Here is a 23357-nt window from a genome sequence, read left to right on the forward strand (position 1 = left end):
AGTCTCTGCCCACCTGGCAGATGTTAATCCTAACTGTGTTTGATGAAGGGTCAATTTTTTTATAACTATATAACGAGGTTTATAAGAACTTTACCAAAAGAGTTTAGATGCAGGCAGCAGCAACAGCAAAAGCAGTTGAATGACAAGTAGCTGAGGGAAACTCTATACATACACACATTTTTATTTTTTATCATTTGAGCCGGCACACTGGACTAAAAAGTCAGAAATGAATCAAGCATAACATTCAGCCAGTGAAACTTTTATTTTTCTGTTCAGGAATGCAAGTAAATAACTGCAATTTGGCATCTTAATCACATAATAATAATAATAATGTACTTTACTATTTTTCCTGGGGGGGGTTTTTGTAAAAAGTTAAATTTGAAAATTCATGGATAACAACAGCAATTAGCATTAAAAATATCATTTCAATTAAAGAGCCTACACATACTGGTGGATTAACCATGGTATAAACCTTACATTGGGTGGTGGTCCAATAATTTTTACTATGTTTATAGACTATATTTATTTCCATAAATAGAGGAACTTTTGCACTGGACTGTGATCCACTGGGAATAAAAATACTGATTATTTCAGATTTAAAGACTCTGACAAAATAATATGTTACAAATCCATTTGAAAGTGATTTTTTTTATGTTTTTGATGCCTTTCTTTAAACCATCATTAACCTGTTCGATACTTTCCTGTGCTAAGTTCGAGTGTTTGAGCTGCCTTAAAGTAGGCAGCTGCTAGCTTTAGCAGGCAAAATCTTTGCTAAAGTTAAAAAAAGAAAAACCTTATGATGCAAAACATATTAAAATTGCTTGTCATGGTCCTGGGCCTTTCCTGTGTTTTGAATTCTCAGTTAATATATTTGACTTTGAGCTTTTGTTTATGGTAAATCTAGGGTCTGAAGATGAATTTTTTCATACTGCTCTGATAGTTGGTTTTCTATGATGTCTTGTTTTGGGGTTTTACTTCACATCTGATTTTATTTTATTTTATTTGCCCTTCTGCCCATTATTTTATGTCTGCCATTATGTTACAGCTGTGTCAGGAAAAATATTCCTGATATTCAGACCCTTTAGCATCATCTGGGGATCACCGCCCATGAGAGAAATGTGTGCTCAGATTGTTGCTATATATGTAAATAGAGTGATTTTCAAAAATAGCCGACTGCCTACTTTTGTTAAATGTGCATTCTGATGTGCAATTTGGGGTTGGAAGGCCATTATTCCTGCTGGACTGTTATTTAAACGACAATTTGTGGCCATACCTTTGGAAAACATAATAACATGGGCTTCTAAAAGCACAAATATGTGCAACTGTAATTCAGGGGAGTTGCAAAATATGTGGCTCCATTTTACCCAATGCAACACTTCTATCAAAAGTACAAAATGGAAAATGTGACGAGAGCAGAAAGGCTTTTTTTGTAAATGCCAGCACTGTTATCAGCTTTCCTCTCCCTGCACACAGTCAGTAAATCACCCGTCTTTGTGTTGTGGTCAGCGTGGTGATACCTTGCACATTATTCCCTTTGCAATCCTTTAGTGAAACTGGGCCACAATGTCCACTGATGCACGTTAACAAAGGCTCCTCTCTGCCGCGTGCACCTTGGAAGTGAAAAGCAGGAGATAGTGTTACATCTAATGAGAAAAGGACTTCACACCTCATTGGTTGTTCTCGCCATTTGGAATCCAGGCCACTGCAGCTAGAACACCACAAAAGATCCTCAAAAAAAAATAAAAAATTAGGGCTGAAGAGGAAAAGCACAAGTTTTCAGTGAATAAATGTACATATCCATCTGCTTTGTCGACAGCAAACTGACAAATTACCTGCCACTGTTCTGTTTTCACTGACCCCGGCTTCCTTTGCCTAAGAACACATTGAATTTGAATTTGTTCGGGAAGGTGGGAGGTTGTGGTTTCCCGAGAAACAAAATCAACAAGACAGGAATGATGAACGCTGGAGTCAAAGACCCATTTGGCTAATAAAATGGTAAAGGTGCTCATTCTGTTTGAGTAAGTCACTGTGAGCTCAAGGATCATAATGAAACAAGGCAGCGTCACTCCTTTTGGCACAATAGATTTTCTTCCTTAGCAGCAGTTAATTGGAAAACAGGTCTGTTTTTTTTTTTTTCCAAGTTCAAAGGCAGCTTTCAAAGGGAAGAGCTGTTTTCTATTATCTCTGTCCTATAAGTAGGAGTTTCGTGAGCTGACATGATGACACAGATACCCACCTGGACTCGTGAGAACCATACATCGGCAGTGACTCAGGGACGTGGCAGCTCCTGCAGCGAAGCTAATTAAAATGTGTGAAGAGGCTTGGGTGGCTTCAACTTTCTTTATATTTGTTACTAAAACTTCATTTAAAAAATAAGTTCAAAAGGAAGCCATGCTGTTTTACTTAGAGCACTGTGAAGTAAGTTAAATGGCAATAAAAGAACAACTACAATCAGTCATTTTAGCCCCACATAATTCTTTTGTTGGCTGAGCTACTGTTGAAATATGTGAACTTTTGGCTGAACAAGATTTAAAAAAAAAAACTAAAACTAAAAGCTGAATAAAGACCGATCCAGTGAATGCATGTAGGTCAAGAAAATCTAATCATTTAGATATTGTTCAAAAAATGCCAAACTAAACCCATTGTCTAGTTTTAGTTGTATTAAGTAAATAGACTGACGGTCTTTCTGTTAAACGTCTACTTTCTTTGTCTTCTATTCGGTAAAAGTGAGCAGGAACTATACAGTGCTGTGCAAAAATCTTGAGCCAGCTGTTGTTTCTTTACATTTTAATAGGAAAATGGGAAGTGCAGTGATTTATTGAAGCATGCAAACATACATGGAAATACAGCTAAAAAAAAGAGTTTGTATAATTCTAATGAGTTTGAAAGTCAATATTTGGTGTGACCACCTTTATTCTTTAGCACAGCCTGAACTCAGCTTTCTTATATTTAAGTGGTCTTCAGGAAAAGTTCTCCAGGCTTCTTAAAGGACATTCAAAGCTCTTCTTTGGATGTTTCTGCCTTTTGTTCTGTTATCTGTCAAGATGATCCCACGCTGCTTCAATAATGTTGAGGTTTAGGCTGTGGGGAGGCCAATCCATGACTGATAGTGTTTCATTGTGTGTTTTTCTATCCAGGTATGCTTTTACTGCACTGGCAGTGTGTTTGGGATCATTATCACACTGAAAAATGAAGCCATTGCCAATCACAGGATTTCTAGATGGTATTGCATGGTGAATCAACATCTGACATACTCTTCAGTGTTCAGAATTTCATTGATTTTGAAGCGATCCCTGCTGGCTATAATGCAGCCCCAAACCACGACACAGCCTCCACTTTGTTTTACAGATGGCTGCAGATGCTGGTGAACCTCTCTGTGCATATTGAGATTGTCAAGCATACCAAGACTGCCATAAATGTTGGCATAAGATGGAGTCAGTCTGATATCAGTCTGTGATTGATTGCAGTCAAGTTTGCAATTACATGCAACCTGTTTCTGATAATACAGCAATTAACTGTGATAAATCATTGAAAATCACATCTGTTGCTGTCTACATTGACAGAAATATACATTTAATTATTACATTTGCGCTCAGCAGCCTTCCTGTTCTATAGGAATACAACCAGCAGGCAGCCAGCTGGGTCGAGTCTCCTTGATTTCATTGATAAAGACTCATTTGGACTGATGGTAACATGTTGGCAATCTGTCTGCATTTTTGAATTAGACAGCAATTATTTGCACACCTTCTGCAATCTCTCTGAGAGTGATTGCAGTCCATGTCAGAGTGCAGCTGCTTGCAGAAAGGTTGCCTCCTATCAGGCGATCTGTGCTGTTGCCTTGAGATTAAAAGTGGTTGTGAGTGTGCCGCACCCTCAAGCTGCGAGCAACAGTTTAGTCACCACAAGTTGCAATCGGTCACAGAATGTTAATTTGTATTTATTTCTCTTTTCTTTTCTTTTTTTTGTAGATACGAGGAGGTTTCTGTCGTATTTTTACTCGTGTGACTGAGCCATTAGCCTGGGCAGCTAACACACAAACAAGCCAGAGAAACAAAACGTTATAATCAGCCAAATCAAAACTCAGAGAATCAAAATTCAGTAAATACAGAAGAAAAACCCAAGGCCATGACAGAGAATCACCTCCTACAACTAAATCCATATTTCACTCACAGACAAGAGTGGTTTCAATCATTTCATTTCACTCTGAATGAGTGTATAACCAATACATTTATTTTCTCTGCCACGCTCTTTTACATAAAGTAAACTGACACAGCAGGTGATTTCCCCCTTCTCAGTGCCATCGCACCTACCCATCAACTGCACTAAAAGGAGAAATGTTGCAGAGTCAGCTAAGCATTTTACGTCAGTGTTTACAGGTAATTTTATTCTGAAAGAGAGCACAGGACTGTTTGGTGTGTGGCTCTGTGTGATAAACAGGGAAGGGCTGCCTAATTCGGTCTGAGTAAATCACATCAACATTTCCGTGGGGCAGATTACTTGTTGATGGTAAACTATTAAGACGATGAGTCAGTGGCTCACTGGGGATTTTTTTTTTTTTTTGAGGAAGGCTGATGCTGTGTCAGCGATGATGATGATGATGATGATGAAGATGATGATGATGATAAACTCTGAGAGCTGATGTTTCATCCTGAAGGTTGTTTGAACCCCGTCCTAATGATCTGGAACTATTTAAATGGTATTAACATTTAGATGAAAAGTGTGTTGAAGGGCTTTTTATCTTATGGCGTGTTGGCGCGTTACACAGCTGATTATCTGAGTCGACGTATTAGTTGATGTGCTGTAGATAGATTGATTCAGCCTGATCGTCTCTATTATAAACACATGCTCATGAATTTCTAGTTTGTTTTTCATCTAGTAAAATCTATTTATCATTTATGACTCAGTATGCACTAAAAAAACTTATTTACTGTTTTAATTGGACTAAATCCTTAAAATCAAACTGCCACCCTGCTCGTGTGCTGCTTTCATATGCTGAACACATTTGTTCTGTGGTTCTTTGCAGCTCTGGTGGTGAGATTTCTGACCAGACGCTTCATCTGGGAGTATGATCCGACACTTGGTAAGACAGCCAGATTTCTATTTGCAAAACTCATGTTTCCCCTCCCACTGATTTTCTATTACTGCTGCCTCCTGCATCTACAGTCATGTCAAAAGAGAGTACACGCTGTCAATTTTTACATATACTAAAAAACATCATATGGTCCTTAGTAGCTTCTAAAATTATTTTAATCTAAAAACTTGAAGTAATCGTTTTCTGCGTGACTTTATCAGTCTCTCACATCATTGTGGAGGAATTTTGGCCCACCCTTCTTTGCAGCGTTGCTTCGGCTCATTGAGGTTAGCGGGCGTTTGTTTATGCCCACCTCAGCATTTCAGCCAGGGTGAAGTCTGGACTTGGACTGGATCATTGCAGCACCTCAAGCCTTTTCTTTTACAGCCATGCCACGACTGATGTGAGACCCGCTGCTACCAGCATCACATCTATCAGCTTTCTGCTAACTTTTTTATGTACTTTATACTTTGTACCCTTCTGGGGTAACATTTTAATCTTCTGCACAAATATTTATGTGCTGAAAACAGAATAAAAGACTGAAAATATAAATTAATTAGGTAAGCAATAATTAAGTAATTAAAAAGCCTGGGATGAGGTATTTAAAGTGCTACAACTTGGTATAATGTAAAACTGTTAATATAGAATTGGCCTTTTTATATTCTGGTTGAACCAATTCCCTACATTGTAATTATAGGGCACAAAGACAGCGTGTCACCCCTATAATGTGCTTTTCATTTCCTGGCTGTACTTGGCAGGTCAGAGCCTCTGGATTGTTCACGTGATGCTCTTTCAATAGCCTGTCTGTTCTCGGTGCAGCAGCGTGCAATCGCCAACATAAAGCAGACCGCACTCAGGAGCATAATTAATCCATTTTCATGTAATAACATAATGATCACAGCCATTATGTCCCCTGTGTCACATCTCAACATATGGCTGTGAGACTGTTGGGATAGTTTCAGGTGCTAGAGCGACAAAGAAGAAACACTTTAACTAAAACTATATGATTTTTGTTGTTTGTTTGTTTGTTTTTAAATTGAGCATATGCAGCATTTAGCATCATACTCTGGTGCCTGCTGTTGACACCACTGCAATTACTACAGTTAGACAGAAAAGTCAGTCGGGTATTCAGTTGGCTTTTTTGCAGTATAATGTAGTACCACTGTGCCAGCTTCATATCACACGTGTACTGTATAAACTCCAAGTAGTGAATGTGGTAGAAATCAGGAGCAATAACTGCCTGCTTGGTTACAGCGAGAGGTTACGTCACAACCCCTTGAGGTCTGTAATGGAAATAACAGCACCGCTGGAGGGTGTCTGCGACCAATCAGAGTGCCTGGATGAAATTACCCACAAAGTCCTCAAAACATCATTAAAACACTATTATGAGCAGATCGCGCAGGTAGGGGGTTCGCATGCTGGAGGATTACTGCCAGAATGTGGGCTGCACTTCATCTATCTCAATACACAGTACAACTTCTCGTGGTTATTGTTTACCATTCATATCCATTTATTTATCTGGATTGGGATTACAAACAAGCTCAGACTTTCTTACCTACAATGAATAGCGCCTTGAGGCAGCTGCTGTTGTGATTTGGTGCAGTATAAATAAAATTGAATTGAATTGAACTGAACAGCCACTTTTTGTTCTAGATTTACAAGACAGCCCAAGCAGAGGCGTCTTGTAAATCTTCAAAGGCAGATTCTCCTGTAGGTGAACATGATATACAGAGCTATATATTTTGAAGTAAATGGAAGTGTCTCAGGGGCCATGCACATTTACTGTGACTGCCAAAATGGGGGGGTTGCAACATGTTTTCTACAGAATACTGCAAATGTAGACCGTATGTATGTACATACTGTAGCTATGTTGCAAATAGTTTGCCAGTCAAGGGTATTTTTTTCCTTTGTTTTCTCATTAATGCATTCAATTCATATTTGCATTATTATTGGAATCATTGTAAATGTAGTTTCATGTTGGCATCGCCGCATATTACCAATAGTTGCATCAAGGATGTGTGTGAGTATATAAGTATTTGCCTGCTTGCACACAAACACACAAGTGTACACTTCTGTATTTTTGTTTTTGCTGTCTTGGTGTTGGACGTGACAAATTTAATAACTTAATACTTTTTCAGCTCTTCACTAATTTACGAGTGCACCTTCTTTCTCGTTGTGCTTGAAGTGGGAAATAAACAGTGAGTTCTGGTTGTTTACAGCGTAATCAACCCCTGCTGGCCATTAGAAAGAAAGCAGGTTTAAGGCACTTTCTGAGGCTACGTTCAGCTTTTATAGTATAAAACCTGTACATCCAAAGAGGGCAAATGTGTGGCAAGAATGCATTATTTTAAGGCACCAATCACTGAAGAATGTCCGCATCCTAATAAAAGATGCAAAAAAAAAAAAAAGGGTAAAAATGTGCTGATCTTTGTACGTTTAAATTCTTGGCTGGTACCAACAGATGCTGTGAGTTTGCAGAGATATTAGATGGACCTCATTCCCAGCAGCACTATGAGAAACACCTCTGAATGCACATGGCCACAATATTGCAAAAGTTATTTCTGTCTCTGCACACCGTCTGGTTACAGATTCTAATCTCCTTTGGCTCACAGAAATTAATTCTGTGCTACTGTGACTGTGGTTTGGCATCACAGCAGCAGCTCTGCTTTATATTGTATCACAGTGTACAGCATGAGCAAGCAAAAAGTCATTTTTCCTGGTTTATTGGAGCAATTTATGGAAGTACACACTGATAATGTTGACAATGTTGAGACTTTCTCTCCCTGCCTAGTGCCAAACAGCCTTGCGGCAGTAAGGGTTTTCAGATTATGAGTGCAATTGTTTGCTGCCGGGAAAAGTGCTGTTTTTGTTTCCTCCCAAGACCATTACAGTGGGTCTGCTCAAATCATACCAGCCTGCCTCCTGTCAGTGCCTTTATCAGCAGATACACAGGGGTGTAGACGTGGACAGATTGGGTACTGACAGGGAGCTGGTTCCTGAAATAGGCCGTCCCACGAGGCACAGTGTGACTCTGACTCTCCTTAGGGATGCTCCTCTTGAATACAGCCAAACAGCTGTGCATGCTACTTCCTCCTCCGGCTCTCTGTGACATTTCATTTACGTCACAGAACGTAATTTATCCCCCGGAGAGGTGAGCGCACCTGGCACGCAGCAGAGTGGGCTTGCAGGACCTGCCATTTTAAACTCTCCTTTCACCGAGAATCTGAACATCTGCCTGGCAGGTCCTCTGCATTGTTTATTGGCTTGAGTTTTTGAGGCAATCAGACCGAATTTGCTGCAGCCATTTAGTCATAGAGAGAAAAAGACTATTTTAAAATTCAGCAATTAACTAAAGTTATATTTCAACTATTCATCTTCAAAGATTTTCTTTTCATTTAAAGCTTTGACAGTTAATTTCATCGATATCAAATGTATAGTACTTTATTGTCACCTTAACCCCTTCAACAGCCTTCTTTTGGTGCGCCTCTGAAAAGCTTTCAGTGCAGTTGCCGTATGTAGATTGCGGCCTGGGCGTCCTTTTCTGTCCTACTTGTGATGCTCGCAGGCTCTCCTACACTTTGCCAAAACTTAAAACCTCATTTTCATTTTGTGGAAGTGTCTGGACTTCCAGGGTTTGGCAGGTGGTGAGTCAAGAGTGTGTTTGTGTGGCTGAAAAAAATGTTTTTAATTGTATTGTTTGCTGGCACACAATAGTTAAGACAGTCTGCACCAAAGTTCATGCCCTTTGCACTCCGTCAGATGCCTCAGGACATTACAGGAGAACTGTGCTTTGACAGTTTCTGAATTCATTATTTGGTCCTTGAAAGAGTGAAAGTGGGAAAAAAAGAAAAAACTATGACTACACTCACGATTCTGCGCCTGCGACCTTGAAAGTTTGAGGTTTGTAGTGAAATTCAAGCAGGCACAGTGCTCAGGGAGCAATCTGCTGAAAGCAGTCCAGGGATGCACAAGCAGACTATCTTCCATAAGAGACTGGCCAGATTTTCATATTTTTATGGGCCGGTTCCCAGAACTTTCTGATCAGACCTCTCAGGTCAGAAAAATGAGTAAATAGAAGTGCAGTTTAAGTCAAATATACAGTTTTGAGATAAACACAGTTTGTAACACTACAAAGTTAACTGTTACTAACACTGCTGTTGCTGCCCTTCAAACCTTACACAGCTGATCTGCATCCAGTACACCAGGCTGTGGGCGATGCTCCATCTGCAGATTTTGAATTTCTTTATTGCTTCATTTAAGTAAAATGTAGCCAGTGCAATGCAGAAAAGACTTTTTGGCATAGCTCCTTTACAGACCATGTCGGTGGCTCTGCAAATCCTTGAAAAGTGAAAAACCAGTAATGCTCAAACTAATCCATACATTTGAAGTTTTAGAGGTCCGGACCCGAGTATGCTGAGTAAACCTGACTGTTTTTAAAAGATGAAGATTGTAGTAGTAGTAGTAGTAGTAGTAGTAATTATGAAAAATACCCACTCATATTTCTACACATTGTGCCCACTGCATTTTTATGACATTTGGGAGCAAAAAAACAAAATAAAGTGTTCAAATCATTATGACCAAAGATTAACGGCACAGTCTTTGTGCCTCTCAGTTGGAGTACTCTCTCATTTGAATCATTAGGACAAAAGAAGAACAAATGAGTCAGGCATCATGTACTTTCCTTAGGAAACAAGAAGTCTGTGTACATGAGAGCAGAGGTGCATTCTGGTAAAAAAAAATCATGAGCATCAAATTTTCATGCACTTCTAAGCAATACTGTGCAAGTCACTGTGCATTTGTGATGGGATGATTATGAGGGTGGATCTGCACAGGCTTACGATGATGGAAAATCCAGCAGAATTCGTCTTCACAGGGAAGGTTTGAGGGAGCTTTGGTGCTGTCTGCGAGGTGTTTACAGATGGGATTTTACGACAGCGAGGGGGACAGGCAGATAACTCCCGTCTGACCGAGGTCAAATGAAAGGTCACAGTCACAGTTCACACCTGTGCCAGGAATACAAAGCTCTTATCCTGTTTTTCAAATCACCTGGAGGTGAAGCTTCGATTTGTTTTCAGGTCACTGCAAGAGTCAGACTTCACTCTGCAACCAGGAGGGTCTGACAGCATGCTGGAAAAACCTGGCTCCAAAATGTAAGGAAATGAGTAGAAGAGAGGGGGAAATACTGGGTCCTCTCTTCGAACAATAGTATATCTGTCTGAGCCAGGCAGAAAGTCATTGTTTTGCCCTACAACTGAACCTCAGGCACCTCAGTCTTGAAAACACTTTATACTGTATATATGAGTCCAAAAAAAAAAACACAGATCTCAGTGCCAATGACGACGAGTTAATGCCTCTAAAAGGAAGCTGTAAAGCCAAATGCCTTTCCTCTGGCTGGGTCAATCAGGGAGGAGCTTTTGCTGATGGAAGAGGCCAGACAGACAGTGCAGAGGGTCAAAGTTTAAAGAGCTTTATGACCTGAAAGGACCAGAAAATGACCACATGGTAAACAAACAACCTACTGTTGTAAATAATAATCCAACTAAAAGCAGAGCACTGATGTCAGGCTAGAATGAGCAGATGAGCAGCTGATGATGGGCGTGAATGTCAGGGTAATTTGGGGCTTTTAATGATTGCTTTGAACTGTTCCTTTTTCCAGGGTGGAACGATTGTACAGCATACATCTGTAATGATTTCAAAAACAAGCACAAGGTTGAATTTATTTTGGATTTTCTCTGATCCACACAGTCAAAATTACGCATACAAGCTCAAATATATACACCCCCTTAAAGTTGCACCTTGACCTTTGGCATAATTCTGGCTGGAAATTTGACCAGTTTTCTTGGCAGATTTCATTTAAATTGGTTGGTTTCCTGGTATGGACCCGGCTTTTAAACATAGTGCACAAATTCTCAATAGTTTTTTTTTAAAGTCATTAAAGTTGTATGTTGTACAATCATTCCACCCTGGATGCAGGGGTTTAGTGTGAGTAAGCTTCTTGCAAACAGTAATCATCACTTTTGTGCGTCATCATCTGAATATTCAAAGGAATAGTAGGTGGAATTATATTCAGCACTCCAGTAGTATTGTAAACTCTGTCTGCCTTCACAGTGATACTGATTTGTTAACTCAAAAAAATGCATTATGATGAGTTCTGTTAGGAGGTGTCATTATTATGTAATGATGACTCACATTAGACTGCTTTTTTTTTTTTACATATTTCTTCATACTTTTGCATTACAGAATCAACATATCGTCATCAAGCCAATATTGACGATGAGGCTGTCACCATGGAGATTCTGGACACTGCAGGGCAGGTGAGACAAATTATTTATGTCCCCATTACTCATATCATAAATACAGTGCAAGTAAAAACATGGTCATTGGTGATGTCACTAAGTGCAAGAAGTGTTGAAGTAAACAAAGTAATAAAATGTTTAATCAACATATTTAAGAAAATTGTAATGTACAGAGGGTGAATTCAATTTCTCGGGTAACTTTTTCAGCAGTCTTAAAATCTACAGTTGCTATTTTTGATTACACCGGGTAGTCTCTGGGTAGTACTGAGATCAAAAAGTTGACATTTCTAAGGTCTCAGTTGCACAGACCTAGAGATTGGTTGGCAACCCCTTGGCAACTTCTGGTCATAAGGGAAAACTGTATTCTCCAACTGGTTGGGGAGTGGTTGCTGGAAGCTGCTGGCTGTCATGGGGTGAAATCAGTTGCAAAGAGGATGCTGCACCAGAAACCTTCTAGTGATTGCTTTAGTTGGTAGCTAGTTTACTTGGCAGATGCTGACTTGAAACACTCCCCAACTACTCACCGAGCAGTAGTGAAGCTTGAAAAAATATAATACAAAATGGAAACAAAGAATGTTCATCTTCAAAGTAAAAGTTGTGACAGCCAGCAACCTTCAGCAACCACTCACCTGCCAGGGGGTCACCAGCCGGTCTCTAGGTCTGTGAGACTGGGGCCTAAGTTGTGGCAAAGCAGGCAGTTATTTACGCACCTTATGAATGTGTCAGTAATACATAACAGAATCAGTCATCCCCAATCCTGTTGCCAAGTAACCAAGTGTCTGTGACTAAGAACAGTCTTTGTGAATCATTGATGTTTTTACAAAAAACTCTGTTAGGTTCCATTTGTGAGAAAATTAGGTTAGCGTGCCCACTCTCTGGCGCCTGAACTTTGAGCTGTCCTTCAGTTCTTTAAATAAAGATGAATGCAAATGTGACTGAAATAGAGGGGGAAAAAATCATTTAGTTAACTCAGATTCTCCTCAGATTGTTCAGGTGTTTAATTCAGAGATATTCGAGACATGTTTGAGGAATTTTTTGGCTGGATGTGAGAGTGGATGGCGCTTAAAGATGGTATTTTCCTGGAGTATAACAGAAGCATTGCCAGGTTGTGACCATGGGGGAGAGCTTGTGTAAGTCCTTGGGCTGAAGATAAGTATGCTGCATTGCTGCGTAGGTGTTCTGCTGGCGGCTGATTTCCTCTGCGACACTTTAGCCAAGCCATCTCTCTCTCGCTCTCGTTACAATGTAGTCTATTTTCAGCTGGCATTAGGATGAGGTCTGAATGTTTCCAGACATGACCGCAGTGAATGCCAGGTCTCTCGTGGCTCTGATTGTATCAAAGCATTGTGCTCACTCTCGTGATTTGTGGCGGTGGAGTCTTCTTGATAGCTCATAACTTACAAGTTCAGAAGTTCAGGTTCACAAACCTCAAACTCTCATCTGTCCTCTGGAGGAATGCAGGATTTTTACTTTTCTGGCATGTGTTACAAGAAAATTGCATAATTAGAAAATTTCCTTCCAACAAAATAATTCCTTAATGTCTAAAATGGATTAGAAGTAACTTTTTGCCTTTTGGATTATTACTATTAATATTTATTGAGTATATTTGGATGTATAAATATATATAGAAGAATATTACTGAAACACCTGTTTCATGCACTCTGATAAATTTTATGCCCACTATCTTTGCTATGTTATTTGTTATATACAAATAAGACTTATATTGTGATAATATTTCAGTGTCAGTATTAAAGAAAAATTTAAATCTCTTTAATGATTCCTAACTTGTAATCAATCAAGTCTGAGTGATGAACTTAATTATAAATACCTATATACCGCAAAATCCCACAATATAGCAAAAACTCTGAAACACAGAATTAGATTTTTTTTTAAAAATCCGCGGTACAGTGAAGCCGCAATAAGTGAACCATGATATAGCGAGGGACGACTGTATGCAATCTGATTTCACTGTGACTGAAATCAAAAGTTGGTCAAAAAAGTTTCCTGATTCAAAAATAAATAAAAAGCAAGCAAATCTAAATCAAAATGATGTTTTTCTTTCAAAATTAAACATTTATATAATATTTTCACCCCAGATGTATCAAATATTATATATCGTTTGTAAATTATGCAAATACGGGACTTTAATATAATAATTTAATATGTTTATAATACATTTTATTTTCCAAAATTGCAGTTCTGTTTAGCTTCCTCTGTCAGTATCTATGAGATCAGAGCCTGTGTGCTTCACTCCAGTCAAGGTTTAATTTCAAGTGTGCCAAATGGCCAGTTAGGTCCTGTTACAACTGCAAGTTTCTGCCTCAGCGTGATCAAATTAGGAGAACATGCTCGAGTGTTTGCATTCCACACATGGCTGCAGAATTCAATTTGTGGCAGAGAGCAAAGATAAAGTTAGGAACTAAACAACATGATTCTCCACAATGAAAAGTGTATGATTTTTGGTGTTTAAACAAAGAGAGACCTAAAAACAAACACAGATTAAAGACACTGATTGCAAAATGCTACAAAAAAAAAAAATTAAACGGTGCGAGAGCTTGGCTTGCTTCAAAAACACTTAAGAGTCAAAAAATTTAAAATACATTTTTAAAGTATGAGGTATTATACTTGCTATGGTAAATAAAAAGCTAAAACTAAAAACCTGCTAGCATAACTTTAACTGCTAGCCTGGACCCATGGGAAGTCCATCTGAAATTCACCAGCTCCTCTGGCTGTTATATTTCCCTCAGAGTTTGTTTGATTGGTGGTTTTACAGTAGCATTACAGTAAAAAAAAAAATTACAGTAAATATAAAACTATAGTTGTTTAGCCTACTGTTATTGAGCTAATCTGGCTAAATAACAGCTTAGAGTGAAGACTACCCAGCAAGTCTCCACAAACTTAAAAACTTACAACTAAATTAACTTGTTGCAGTTTAAATAACTGCCTGTTGCAGACTTGACCTTTAAAATGTAAATGATCATTACTTAATCATTTTACTTTAGACATGCTTTCATAATAAATGGTCTTTTGATTTTTTTTTTCTTTACTGTTTGCTTTTCTTAGACAGTGATGGGCCCCTAATTTCAGTTTTTATGACACCAGTTGTCTGTTTTAGCTGTACAGTTACTGTATAAACTCACCATCAGTCTTTTCTCTTCAGACTTTAAGCAAGAAGCTCATTTACTAAGAATCTATCAAACTTAGCATTAGCTGTTTCAGCACATTTCTTGTCTTCTTCTCAGGAGGACATCCAGCAGAGGGAGGGTCACATGCGTTGGGGTGACGGCTTCGTCCTGGTGTATGACATCACGGACCGGGGAAGCTTTGAGGAGGTGGCGCCGCTCCGGAGCCTCCTAGAGGAGGTGAAGAAACCGAAGAACGTTCCTCTGGTTCTGGTGGGCAACAAGTCTGACCTGGACCACGTCCGGCAGGTCGGCACAGAGGAAGGAGAGCGACTGGCAGCTGAAATGGCGTGCGCCTTCTACGAATGCTCAGCCTGTGCCGATGAGGGCGGCGCTGTGGCCGAGGCTTTCCACGAGCTTTGCAGAGAGGTCAGACGCCGCAAAGCTGTTCAGGGAAAAACCAGACGCCGCAGCTCCACCACCCACGTCAAACAGGCCATCAACAAGATGCTGACCAAGATCAGCAGCTAGGGAAGAGCAAAAACGTAATTGTTTTCCTCGCTGAAATGGTTTGGACAATCAGTGAATGAAGACTGATTTAAATGTGGAATGTGTTGTTCTGTTGTTCTCTAATCATTATCCAGTTAAAAAAAAAAAAAGAAAACCCAAGCGCGCTGTCTTTTCACTCTGAAAGAGATGGTTATGACACTTGGCATGGGAGCCATAGATGATTTCTTATTGCAACATTTCACTTTTTTCAGATCAAATCGATGGACAGCGGTGAGTCATATCGACTACCTAAGATCACAAAGGATTAGTAAAGTTCTTCTATTTTCACCTTTTTTTCTTTCATCATCAGTCTGAAATATAAAATGAGCATATCCTGAAAACGATGCATGCGAGCTATACCATTTAGCATGCGGGGAGTCCAAAACTTTCGACACTGAACAGGAAGATTTAGAGTTTCCTGTTTGTTATCTCGTCTGTGGGGGGAAGTTGTGATTGTGCTTCAGCCCACATGTACTACTCTGTCAGCAGCGGTCAGAGAACATTAGGAGCAGAGAACTCGTATTAGATAAAGGTAGATCTACTGTGCTTCACTCGTATCAGTTCCAGTCAGATCTACAAAGCTGTCGATGTCTGTCGTGTGATCAAACCTTGTGATCAAGTCTATGTTCCTTTGACATTAGCTGTCAGGATGTCTGTTTGTCCAGGACACGCAAACTGAAGATATTTCCCTCAAGGAACCAAAAGCACCGCAGGTTTGGGACATGTTAAAGCTAATATGCACACAATATTCGCTGTTTTCTCTAAACAAAAGGAAAAACCTTCCATTCTTGGGATGTTCTTCATGGCTGTAATGTTAATACTGTAAACTACAGCATGTTTGACACAATATATAGCCTCAAGCACTGCTGTGTCCTAGGTGTGTACAGAACCCAGAGTCATCTATAATAGCAGATACTGTAATTGCAGAAATGTGACATCTATGTGAAATAATCAGCTGTGCACTTATAATAAAAAACTGATATATCACCGTTCTTTCCCCATTTGTCATAATTAATGCAGATGTCCTGAATGGATGCAGAACATTCAACAGATGCACTTAACGGTGCACAAAGTTTGAAATGACTATCACTGCGTTTGGTATGGACGCCTCCGAGCAGATCATTAAAAGTCAGGATGCAAACCATCAAATGTCACATTTGCATATTAGTCTCCAAACACAAAGTGTTCCTTTTATTTGTTAGAATTATTAAATAATCAAATGATGAAAGCCTGTATTAGCTGTGATCAAAGGGGAGGGAGACAATGCTGACTCTTAGGAAAAACTCATGACAAGCTAAAGAACTTGATGTTTTAATATGTAAAACTTTGGCATTTGTGGCTGTTTCTTTAGATTTTTCTGTCATCATTTTATTGAAAAAGACCCGCCAGCCTCTCAACTCTGTCAGCTGAAATGAAAATGTCCCCCTCTAACACATTTCTCTTCATGGCTAGATTACAGAAAAGGCTTCTCATGCACAGACTCAATGGTCCAAAACAGACTGCTGATGTGGCCATCACTCAAATATCAGTCGGCCAAATCTGATGACACATGAGCCAGACCTGTAAAACTATTGCATGGCTCACTTTGGGTTAAGTAGATGTAAGTTCAAACCTAACCAACTATGGATGTACAGAACAAAGGAGATCTCTTAAGACGTCCAGTTGCAGCAGTTTCTAAAGTCATTACAAAGAAACCTTAATGACGTAACTCACTCTCCACCACAGCTCCTTACTTCAGTGTTCTATTGCAGACCCTGAGTAGTGATTTTTCTTAGAGAGAAGGCTGTAACACTCATGATTAAGCCTTCTGGCTCATATTACATCAACCACATCATCTATTTTTATTGAACTGCAAATTTCAATCAGGAAACTCCGTGAAGGTACGTCATTTCCACAGGAAAACACTGATTCCTTTTATGCAGCTTTTATTCGCTAGAAGACATTCATAGGTCAAAAACCTGATGACAGTTTGTTCATGTTTGCTATACACTGCTAGCTAACTGACGCTGAGCAAATGATGCTGTTGCTACCTGATTTTGAGTGTGCATGCGTTGGCGTCATCTGCTTCCAGGTAACAAGGAAATGATCTCTTTCAAGGAGTTATGGATAGCAAAAAGTGTTTTCAGTGGTGGCAACAAGCTTCCTTAAGAACCAGTCCTTGCTGGTGCTGATGACATATCCTCCTCCAACTGGCTGAAACTTGTTCGGTGTTTCCTCCCGTTCTGCCATGTAGCAAAGATGGCAGCCACTGAGGGCAAGAAGGCATCAGAACAGCAGGTCTAAATATGTAAGCACACGATTTGAGACACAGCGTGGAATTACCACCCTGCCGTACACAAACCAGTCAAACTGCAGTTTGTAGGAATTTATTTTTAAATTTGTCTTTTTGGATATAATTGCTTTTATTAGACATTTATTTTTATTATTATTTCATTCTTTTATTAAACTAGTCTGAAATGTTGCCATAATTAGTGTATGAATTCTTGACTTGTGTGTCTGTGAGGGCACAGTGACCTCAACCATCGACCACCAAATTCTCATCAGACCATCAAACACACATGAATAAACTGCTGTGATGTTTGTACAGATGTAGACTGACTTTTATTTAGAATATTTAACCCTATACAGTCTTTACTGTGGGGGTTAAGAAAATGTCATGTTTTATCATCTCATCCGTCCTGCAAATGCTGGCTAGATCTTCAATAAGGCTCCTTTAGCTCTTCCTAAGTTGCATAAGTTCTAAATCAAAAATGTCTACACCTATATATTTTTTTGTTCTATCACATGCAGTATGGTAGCTGAGAAGATCAAAGCTAAGTTGCCCATTTCTGACAGTCTCCTGTGTTAAAAAAGGAAACTTCTTGCTAAGCACACCCTGTTGCTTCAGACAGACTGTGGGCTCAAAGAGAGAACACAGAAACAATAATGGCCATCTTTAGAAGCAGAAAGGAGTGGCCCGGCTATCTGGCAGATAATTACTACAGCCGGAAATCTCATAATAACCCAGGAAAGGAGCCACAAGGTTCCTTCTGATCCTGTCCAGCTCCAGAAAAGGGCATAATGTTTACATTATGAGGCATATTTAAATCAATTAGCTTACATTACAAACCACTTTTAATTTAGAGAAATAATTTAATTCTTAACCATGAACTGGGACATTAATCAGACTCAAGTACGTAGTAATGCACATGAATGTTACTGCTCAGTGCTGATTTGGTGTTGCTACTGAACCCCAAACTGATAATATTAATGATCTAATATCTATCTTTCACAATTAAAAAATATCTAAGATGAACTGTAGTGAAATCAGTTTCACTCCATATTTTTCTCCTGGTCATCCACACCACACCTAAAGTGGTGATATGTCCCACCAGTGGGGCCCGTCCCACAGTTTAAGAACCGCTGATCTAACGGCAGTTTAACTAAACATCAATAAGACTGAAACTATGAACTAAAATGCACAGTACAGCTGAGTGGAATCGTGAAGGACGGTTCTTCAAATCACTCATTTCTTCCTTATGTTAAAATACCAGTAAGTGAAGCTTAAGCAGAATGATCAGAAAACAGCCCAGACGGGGGTGGAAGCGGCTGCTGAACCCGTGTGGCCTCTCCTTATGCTGTTACGCTGCAATGCTGTGAATGTCGGTCGGGTTGTGAGTTTGAGGAACTGTTGGTACACCCACACGCATCACACTGACAGCAGGGTCGTCTTCTTCTGGGCGGATGTGACAGCGTCGGTGGCGGCCAAGGAGATGTGTGACTGCAACTTGCTGTGCTTTGGGTTCGCACACTCATGTCTCAGAGTGGTGCATGCATGCTTTCAAACAGCTGTGCTTCCAGGATGTGTTCAGGGGGGAACCAAGAGCATAGCAGGAGTGGCCCGCACATAAATAACTCATAAATAAACACAGTAAATACACCGTAGATAATTGGCAGGGAAAACACCGCGCACGCTGAGACCACGTTTCTGTCACTCTAACCAGACCCTGCAGCAGGTGGAGAGCTGCACAAAGCTGACTGAATGACCACAGAGGCACTGAAACAAACCTCTGGAATCAATCTGACACATGCCATAAGGTAGCGCAGTGCCACAGTCTGAAACTTTAAAGTACAGAGCGATATTTTAACCACCACTGCCAAACCCATTCTCCTCACCAGGAAACCTAAACACGGCATTACAATTAAAACCAAAAACTGTGGTGAATCATAAATCTCTGCTTTTGTGTGGCTTATCCAGTTATGACTCTGAAGAGATTCCTGTTTCCCCTTTGTTGCTGCTGGGGGGGGGGCAAGGGGGGGGGGCAAGGGGACACCCACTACAGCTGCGCTTCTCATCAGCTACAGTTGCATTGCACACATTCTGCTCAGTAATGAGCTGACACGCAAGAAGATGGTGTCGATTTTAAAAACAGAGTCTGTGACTGTTTCAGGTTAATATCAGGCATCCTGCAGTCCTCTGAGAGATAACACAGGGTTTTCCTTATGTTTCCACAGGGAACATTTTACCAGGGCAATGTGCAGACGGTCAAGTGTTTAAATATGATTAAAGATAAGATTAAATTTCAAAACCACCGTGTTACGTTAAGCAACTTGTCACAATAGAAAAGATTTGAGAATTAAGCAAGTTAATCTGTAAGACCCTCAAAGATGTTTGTAAGTCTCTAACGTTGTGTAACACACTCAGCGAGTACTCATGTTTCTGCGGAAACCCTCCAGCAGCACTGAGCCCTGAAGGATCCCAGACTCTGTCAGCATCAGTGTGCAGCTAAACAGGCGCCTATGGCAGCAGCATATCCTGACAACCTCCGCTGCTGCACCAATAACCCAAGAACACTCCCCAGAAACCCACAAAGCCTCTGAGAACCCAGTTACAAATGCTAATATGAATCCAGTTAACATGCACTAACAAGACCAGAGACATTAGGTGAGCTAAACACTGAAATAATCATTAATTGAACTCTTTGGAAGAATCATGCAACAGCAAAACATGGTGAAAGCTTTTGAAAATCTCATTTTAGCATTTGTAATCAGGTTAGATTGTTGACTCTGTGCACAGTTTCTTGGAAGTACACGTTTCAAAACTGAGACGCGTGTGTGGTAAAAGCACTTCAGCTGTAGCACAAACAGGATTTAATTCCGGCCTGCCTCGATGCTCTCCCGAGCTAATTAATAGCTAAGGTAGAACATTAGAGATGGTCCGCTGGGTAAAAGTATTCAAATAAAAACACTTAAACACTTATTTGACCACTTGACAGGTTTGCAGAGCCAGACCAGGTTTAACAGTAACTCTACTCTTTTTATTCTCTCACTTTTATTGTCTTTATTACTTCTGGGCCCCACCCACCCAGGACTGGTGCTGATCACTGATTGGCTAATGCACAAGGCCTTGATCAACCAATAGACAACAACACAGGAATGCATGAAAAGTTCAAGGACTGCTCTTTAGCAGAGGACACTTCAAATGTCTAATAAAACTATTTTTTTAAGCCATTGGTACAGGTGGATTATACAGAAACTACTATTGATACAAAACATATTTAAAATTATATAATTCAAAATTATATGTTTGCAGTAATAATAATAATACAACTACTACTAATCTATTATGCAAAAACAGCAGCTTTGTAAGCTGATAGCACTGGAAAAATATTCAGCAAAAGGTCTTGGAAAGCATGTTAATCTTTCTGCTGATGCTGCTTGTATCTCTGGAGAGAAATGGCCATCTCTAGAGCGAAAATAATTCCCATATCCCTGCAGATGCTGATTTCCCCATACATCCTGTTTAGATATGCAATCATGGGGAAAATGAGCTCTGCAGTGATCTGGCACATGCTTATTAATAAAAATAGAAGAGCATTATGACGAATCAACAGCATGAGCTATTATTATTTATTATTTACTACACGAATCAATCACAAATCAATAGAAGTGTTTTCAGATGTCATTTTTATGAATGTGTTTGGCAGCAGATATGCTCCCCTGACCCTCTTGATAAAATTTTCCTTTACAAACTGGAGAAGGAAGAAAAAAAAAAACCATGATAGCTCCACAGAGGAGGAAATGAAAGGCGTGCAGAGAGGGGTGATGTTCCCTCCATAAACAGACTGACTCTCCAAAGCTCACGTTCCTCTTCAGTCCAGTCTCTTGGAAATACCCTGTGCTTCTTCCCAGAGCGGGCTGACGACACACTTTAATTTAAACTTTGAAGAGTTTATTTCCAAAGTGATGGACAGCACGTCCGATTTGATAAAAAACATCAAGCTTCAGCAGGCCTTAAAATGAGGTAAATACAACTTCAGGTGAACAACAACACGTAGCTTATTACACTGTTATTATTTATTTAACAAAAATGAAACCAAAACTGTTTCCATAGGAATTTAGAGGGTAAGTAGAAGCCAGGTGCTGCCAATCAAATATCTATGATTATAAATGATCATCAGTAACATACAAAAAATTATTACTTCCAAGTTATTTTTTCTAAAGATCTAAAGCATTGTGCTGGCTTGGTTTGGGTCCACTTAGAGGGTCATTGCAAATGAGTACACAGTTGCTCCGAGGAGGGATCATTATGCTGTGATAAATCATTTCTATGCTATGCTGCTTGGAGTGGTTTCATCCAGGAAGAAACCTCTCCAAATGAGGAAATATCTTTTGGAAGAATGGTGCTCCATCCCTCCAGCAGAGTTTCTCTCAGACTTTGAGAATCACCGGGAAGGTGCGTGAAGATGGAGGCTTCACTGACACTTTACAAAGATACCTTATCTCGATTTTTCTTTTCATTTGTCACCTGCCTCTAAGTCAGTTTAATGGCCTCTGAAGTGATGGAGACCCTGATGGTTTGGCCATTTTTTCATGCCAACTTATTTTCATGACAGTGACATGTAAATGTAATATATATATATATATGTAAGAATCCTTGGTGACTGCAGAATCGTGGAAACGTCAGCAGTGGAGACACGGCCAAGTGTGAAAACAGGAGTAGAGGACTTCCATCTTTAGGTGCTTTATGAAGCATTGCAGTTGCCATGACAACCCAGGATTTTCCTTGTTTTTAAAACACTCACTATGGTGACCAAGGCATTGTTGTACTCTAGGCAGGTCTGAGAGGAGACAAGAGGGTTTCTCATCTATATACTCACTGAAGTGTGCAAACAGAGGACACTTAGAGGCACACGAGCACAGATCCACCTACACGTGTTCAAACAGGGGTTAAATGATGTGAGGAAACCTCTGGTCCATGCTGAGACCTTCACAGGTCTGAGAAGTGAATAAAAGAGAGTGATGGTTAAATATAGCTCAAGCAGCACTCCACCCTTTAAAATCAATCCCCTCCTTTCTGCAGGCTTTCTAGTTACACACTTAGACTTGTAACTTTCACAAGGAAATGATGATTGATAGTCATCAGAGAGAGATCATGTTTCCCAACAATGTTAAAAGCAGCATATTTGTAAGCTTAAAACTTTGCTTTTTGATCAAGCTTATAGTTAGGGCTGGATCAGGTGACCCTGAACCCTCCCTTAGTTACACTGTAACAGACCTAGGCTGCTGGGGGGCATGATGTACCTCTTTTACTCTGTTTCTACTCCACTCTGCATTTAATCATTAGTTATTATTAATCTCTGGCTCTCTTCCACAGCATGTCTTTTGTCCCGTCTCTCTCCCCTCAGCCCCGACTAGTTGTGGCAGATGACTGCCCCCCCCTGAGCCTGGTTCTGCTGGAGGTTTCTTCCTGTTAAAATGGAGTTTTTCCTTCTGTTGCCAAAATACTTGCTCATAGAGGGTCGTTTTGACTGTTGGGTTTTCTCTGTATTATTTTAGAGTCTTTGCCTTACAATATAAAGCACCTAGAGGTGACTGTTAGTTGTGATTTGGTGCTATATAAATAAAATTGAATTGAACTGAATGTGTCCAAAATTAACATACTCAAATATATTATTTGACTGTTGTAAATACTGTAAATACAGCGCTGACAACGTGTTCACAATACTTCACATTTTCTAGGTGAAAGAGAAGGAGGAAAACAACAGAAGGAAAACAAAAAAGACTACTAACAGTAACTTTAATTTACTGATCTCGTGGTTTTTACATGTCCAGTATAAAGCTGTGCTGATTGAGTGAAGTGCAGTGAAACTGGGAGTGATTTTGGACTTTGACAAGTGTTAATCTCAAGCCAGTGCAGAAGTGTCGAAAACTGCAGCTCTTCTGTCAGCCACTCAAGTCTGCTTCCAAAGGTGAGTGATTCCTCACAGACAGTCGTGTTAAAATGCCCAAATTCAGAGAAAAACCTGAGGGTTAAAATTCTGCAGCACAATTACTGAC

At 39.8% G+C, this 23357-nt stretch overlaps 1 protein-coding gene across 2 annotated transcripts in view; it reads left to right on the forward strand.

Annotated features, from left to right (window-relative positions):
• rerg (RAS-like, estrogen-regulated, growth inhibitor) overlaps window positions 1-16013 on the forward strand; it is a 43469-nt gene extending 27456 nt beyond the window's left edge. For both annotated transcript variants that reach the window (XM_030720263.1, XM_030720262.1), the window contains exons 3-5: window positions 5024-5080; window positions 11312-11385; window positions 14610-16013. In XM_030720263.1, the coding sequence (XP_030576123.1) occupies window positions 5024-5080; window positions 11312-11385; window positions 14610-15020 (542 nt within the window). In that variant the 3' untranslated portion in view covers window positions 15021-16013. The remainder of the gene's footprint in view (window positions 1-5023; window positions 5081-11311; window positions 11386-14609) is intronic.
• Window positions 16014-23357: the final 7344 nt, after the last annotated feature.

Source organism: Archocentrus centrarchus, chromosome 23 (assembly GCF_007364275.1).
Source record: "Archocentrus centrarchus isolate MPI-CPG fArcCen1 chromosome 23, fArcCen1, whole genome shotgun sequence".
Lineage (NCBI taxonomy): Eukaryota > Metazoa > Chordata > Actinopteri > Cichliformes > Cichlidae > Archocentrus > Archocentrus centrarchus.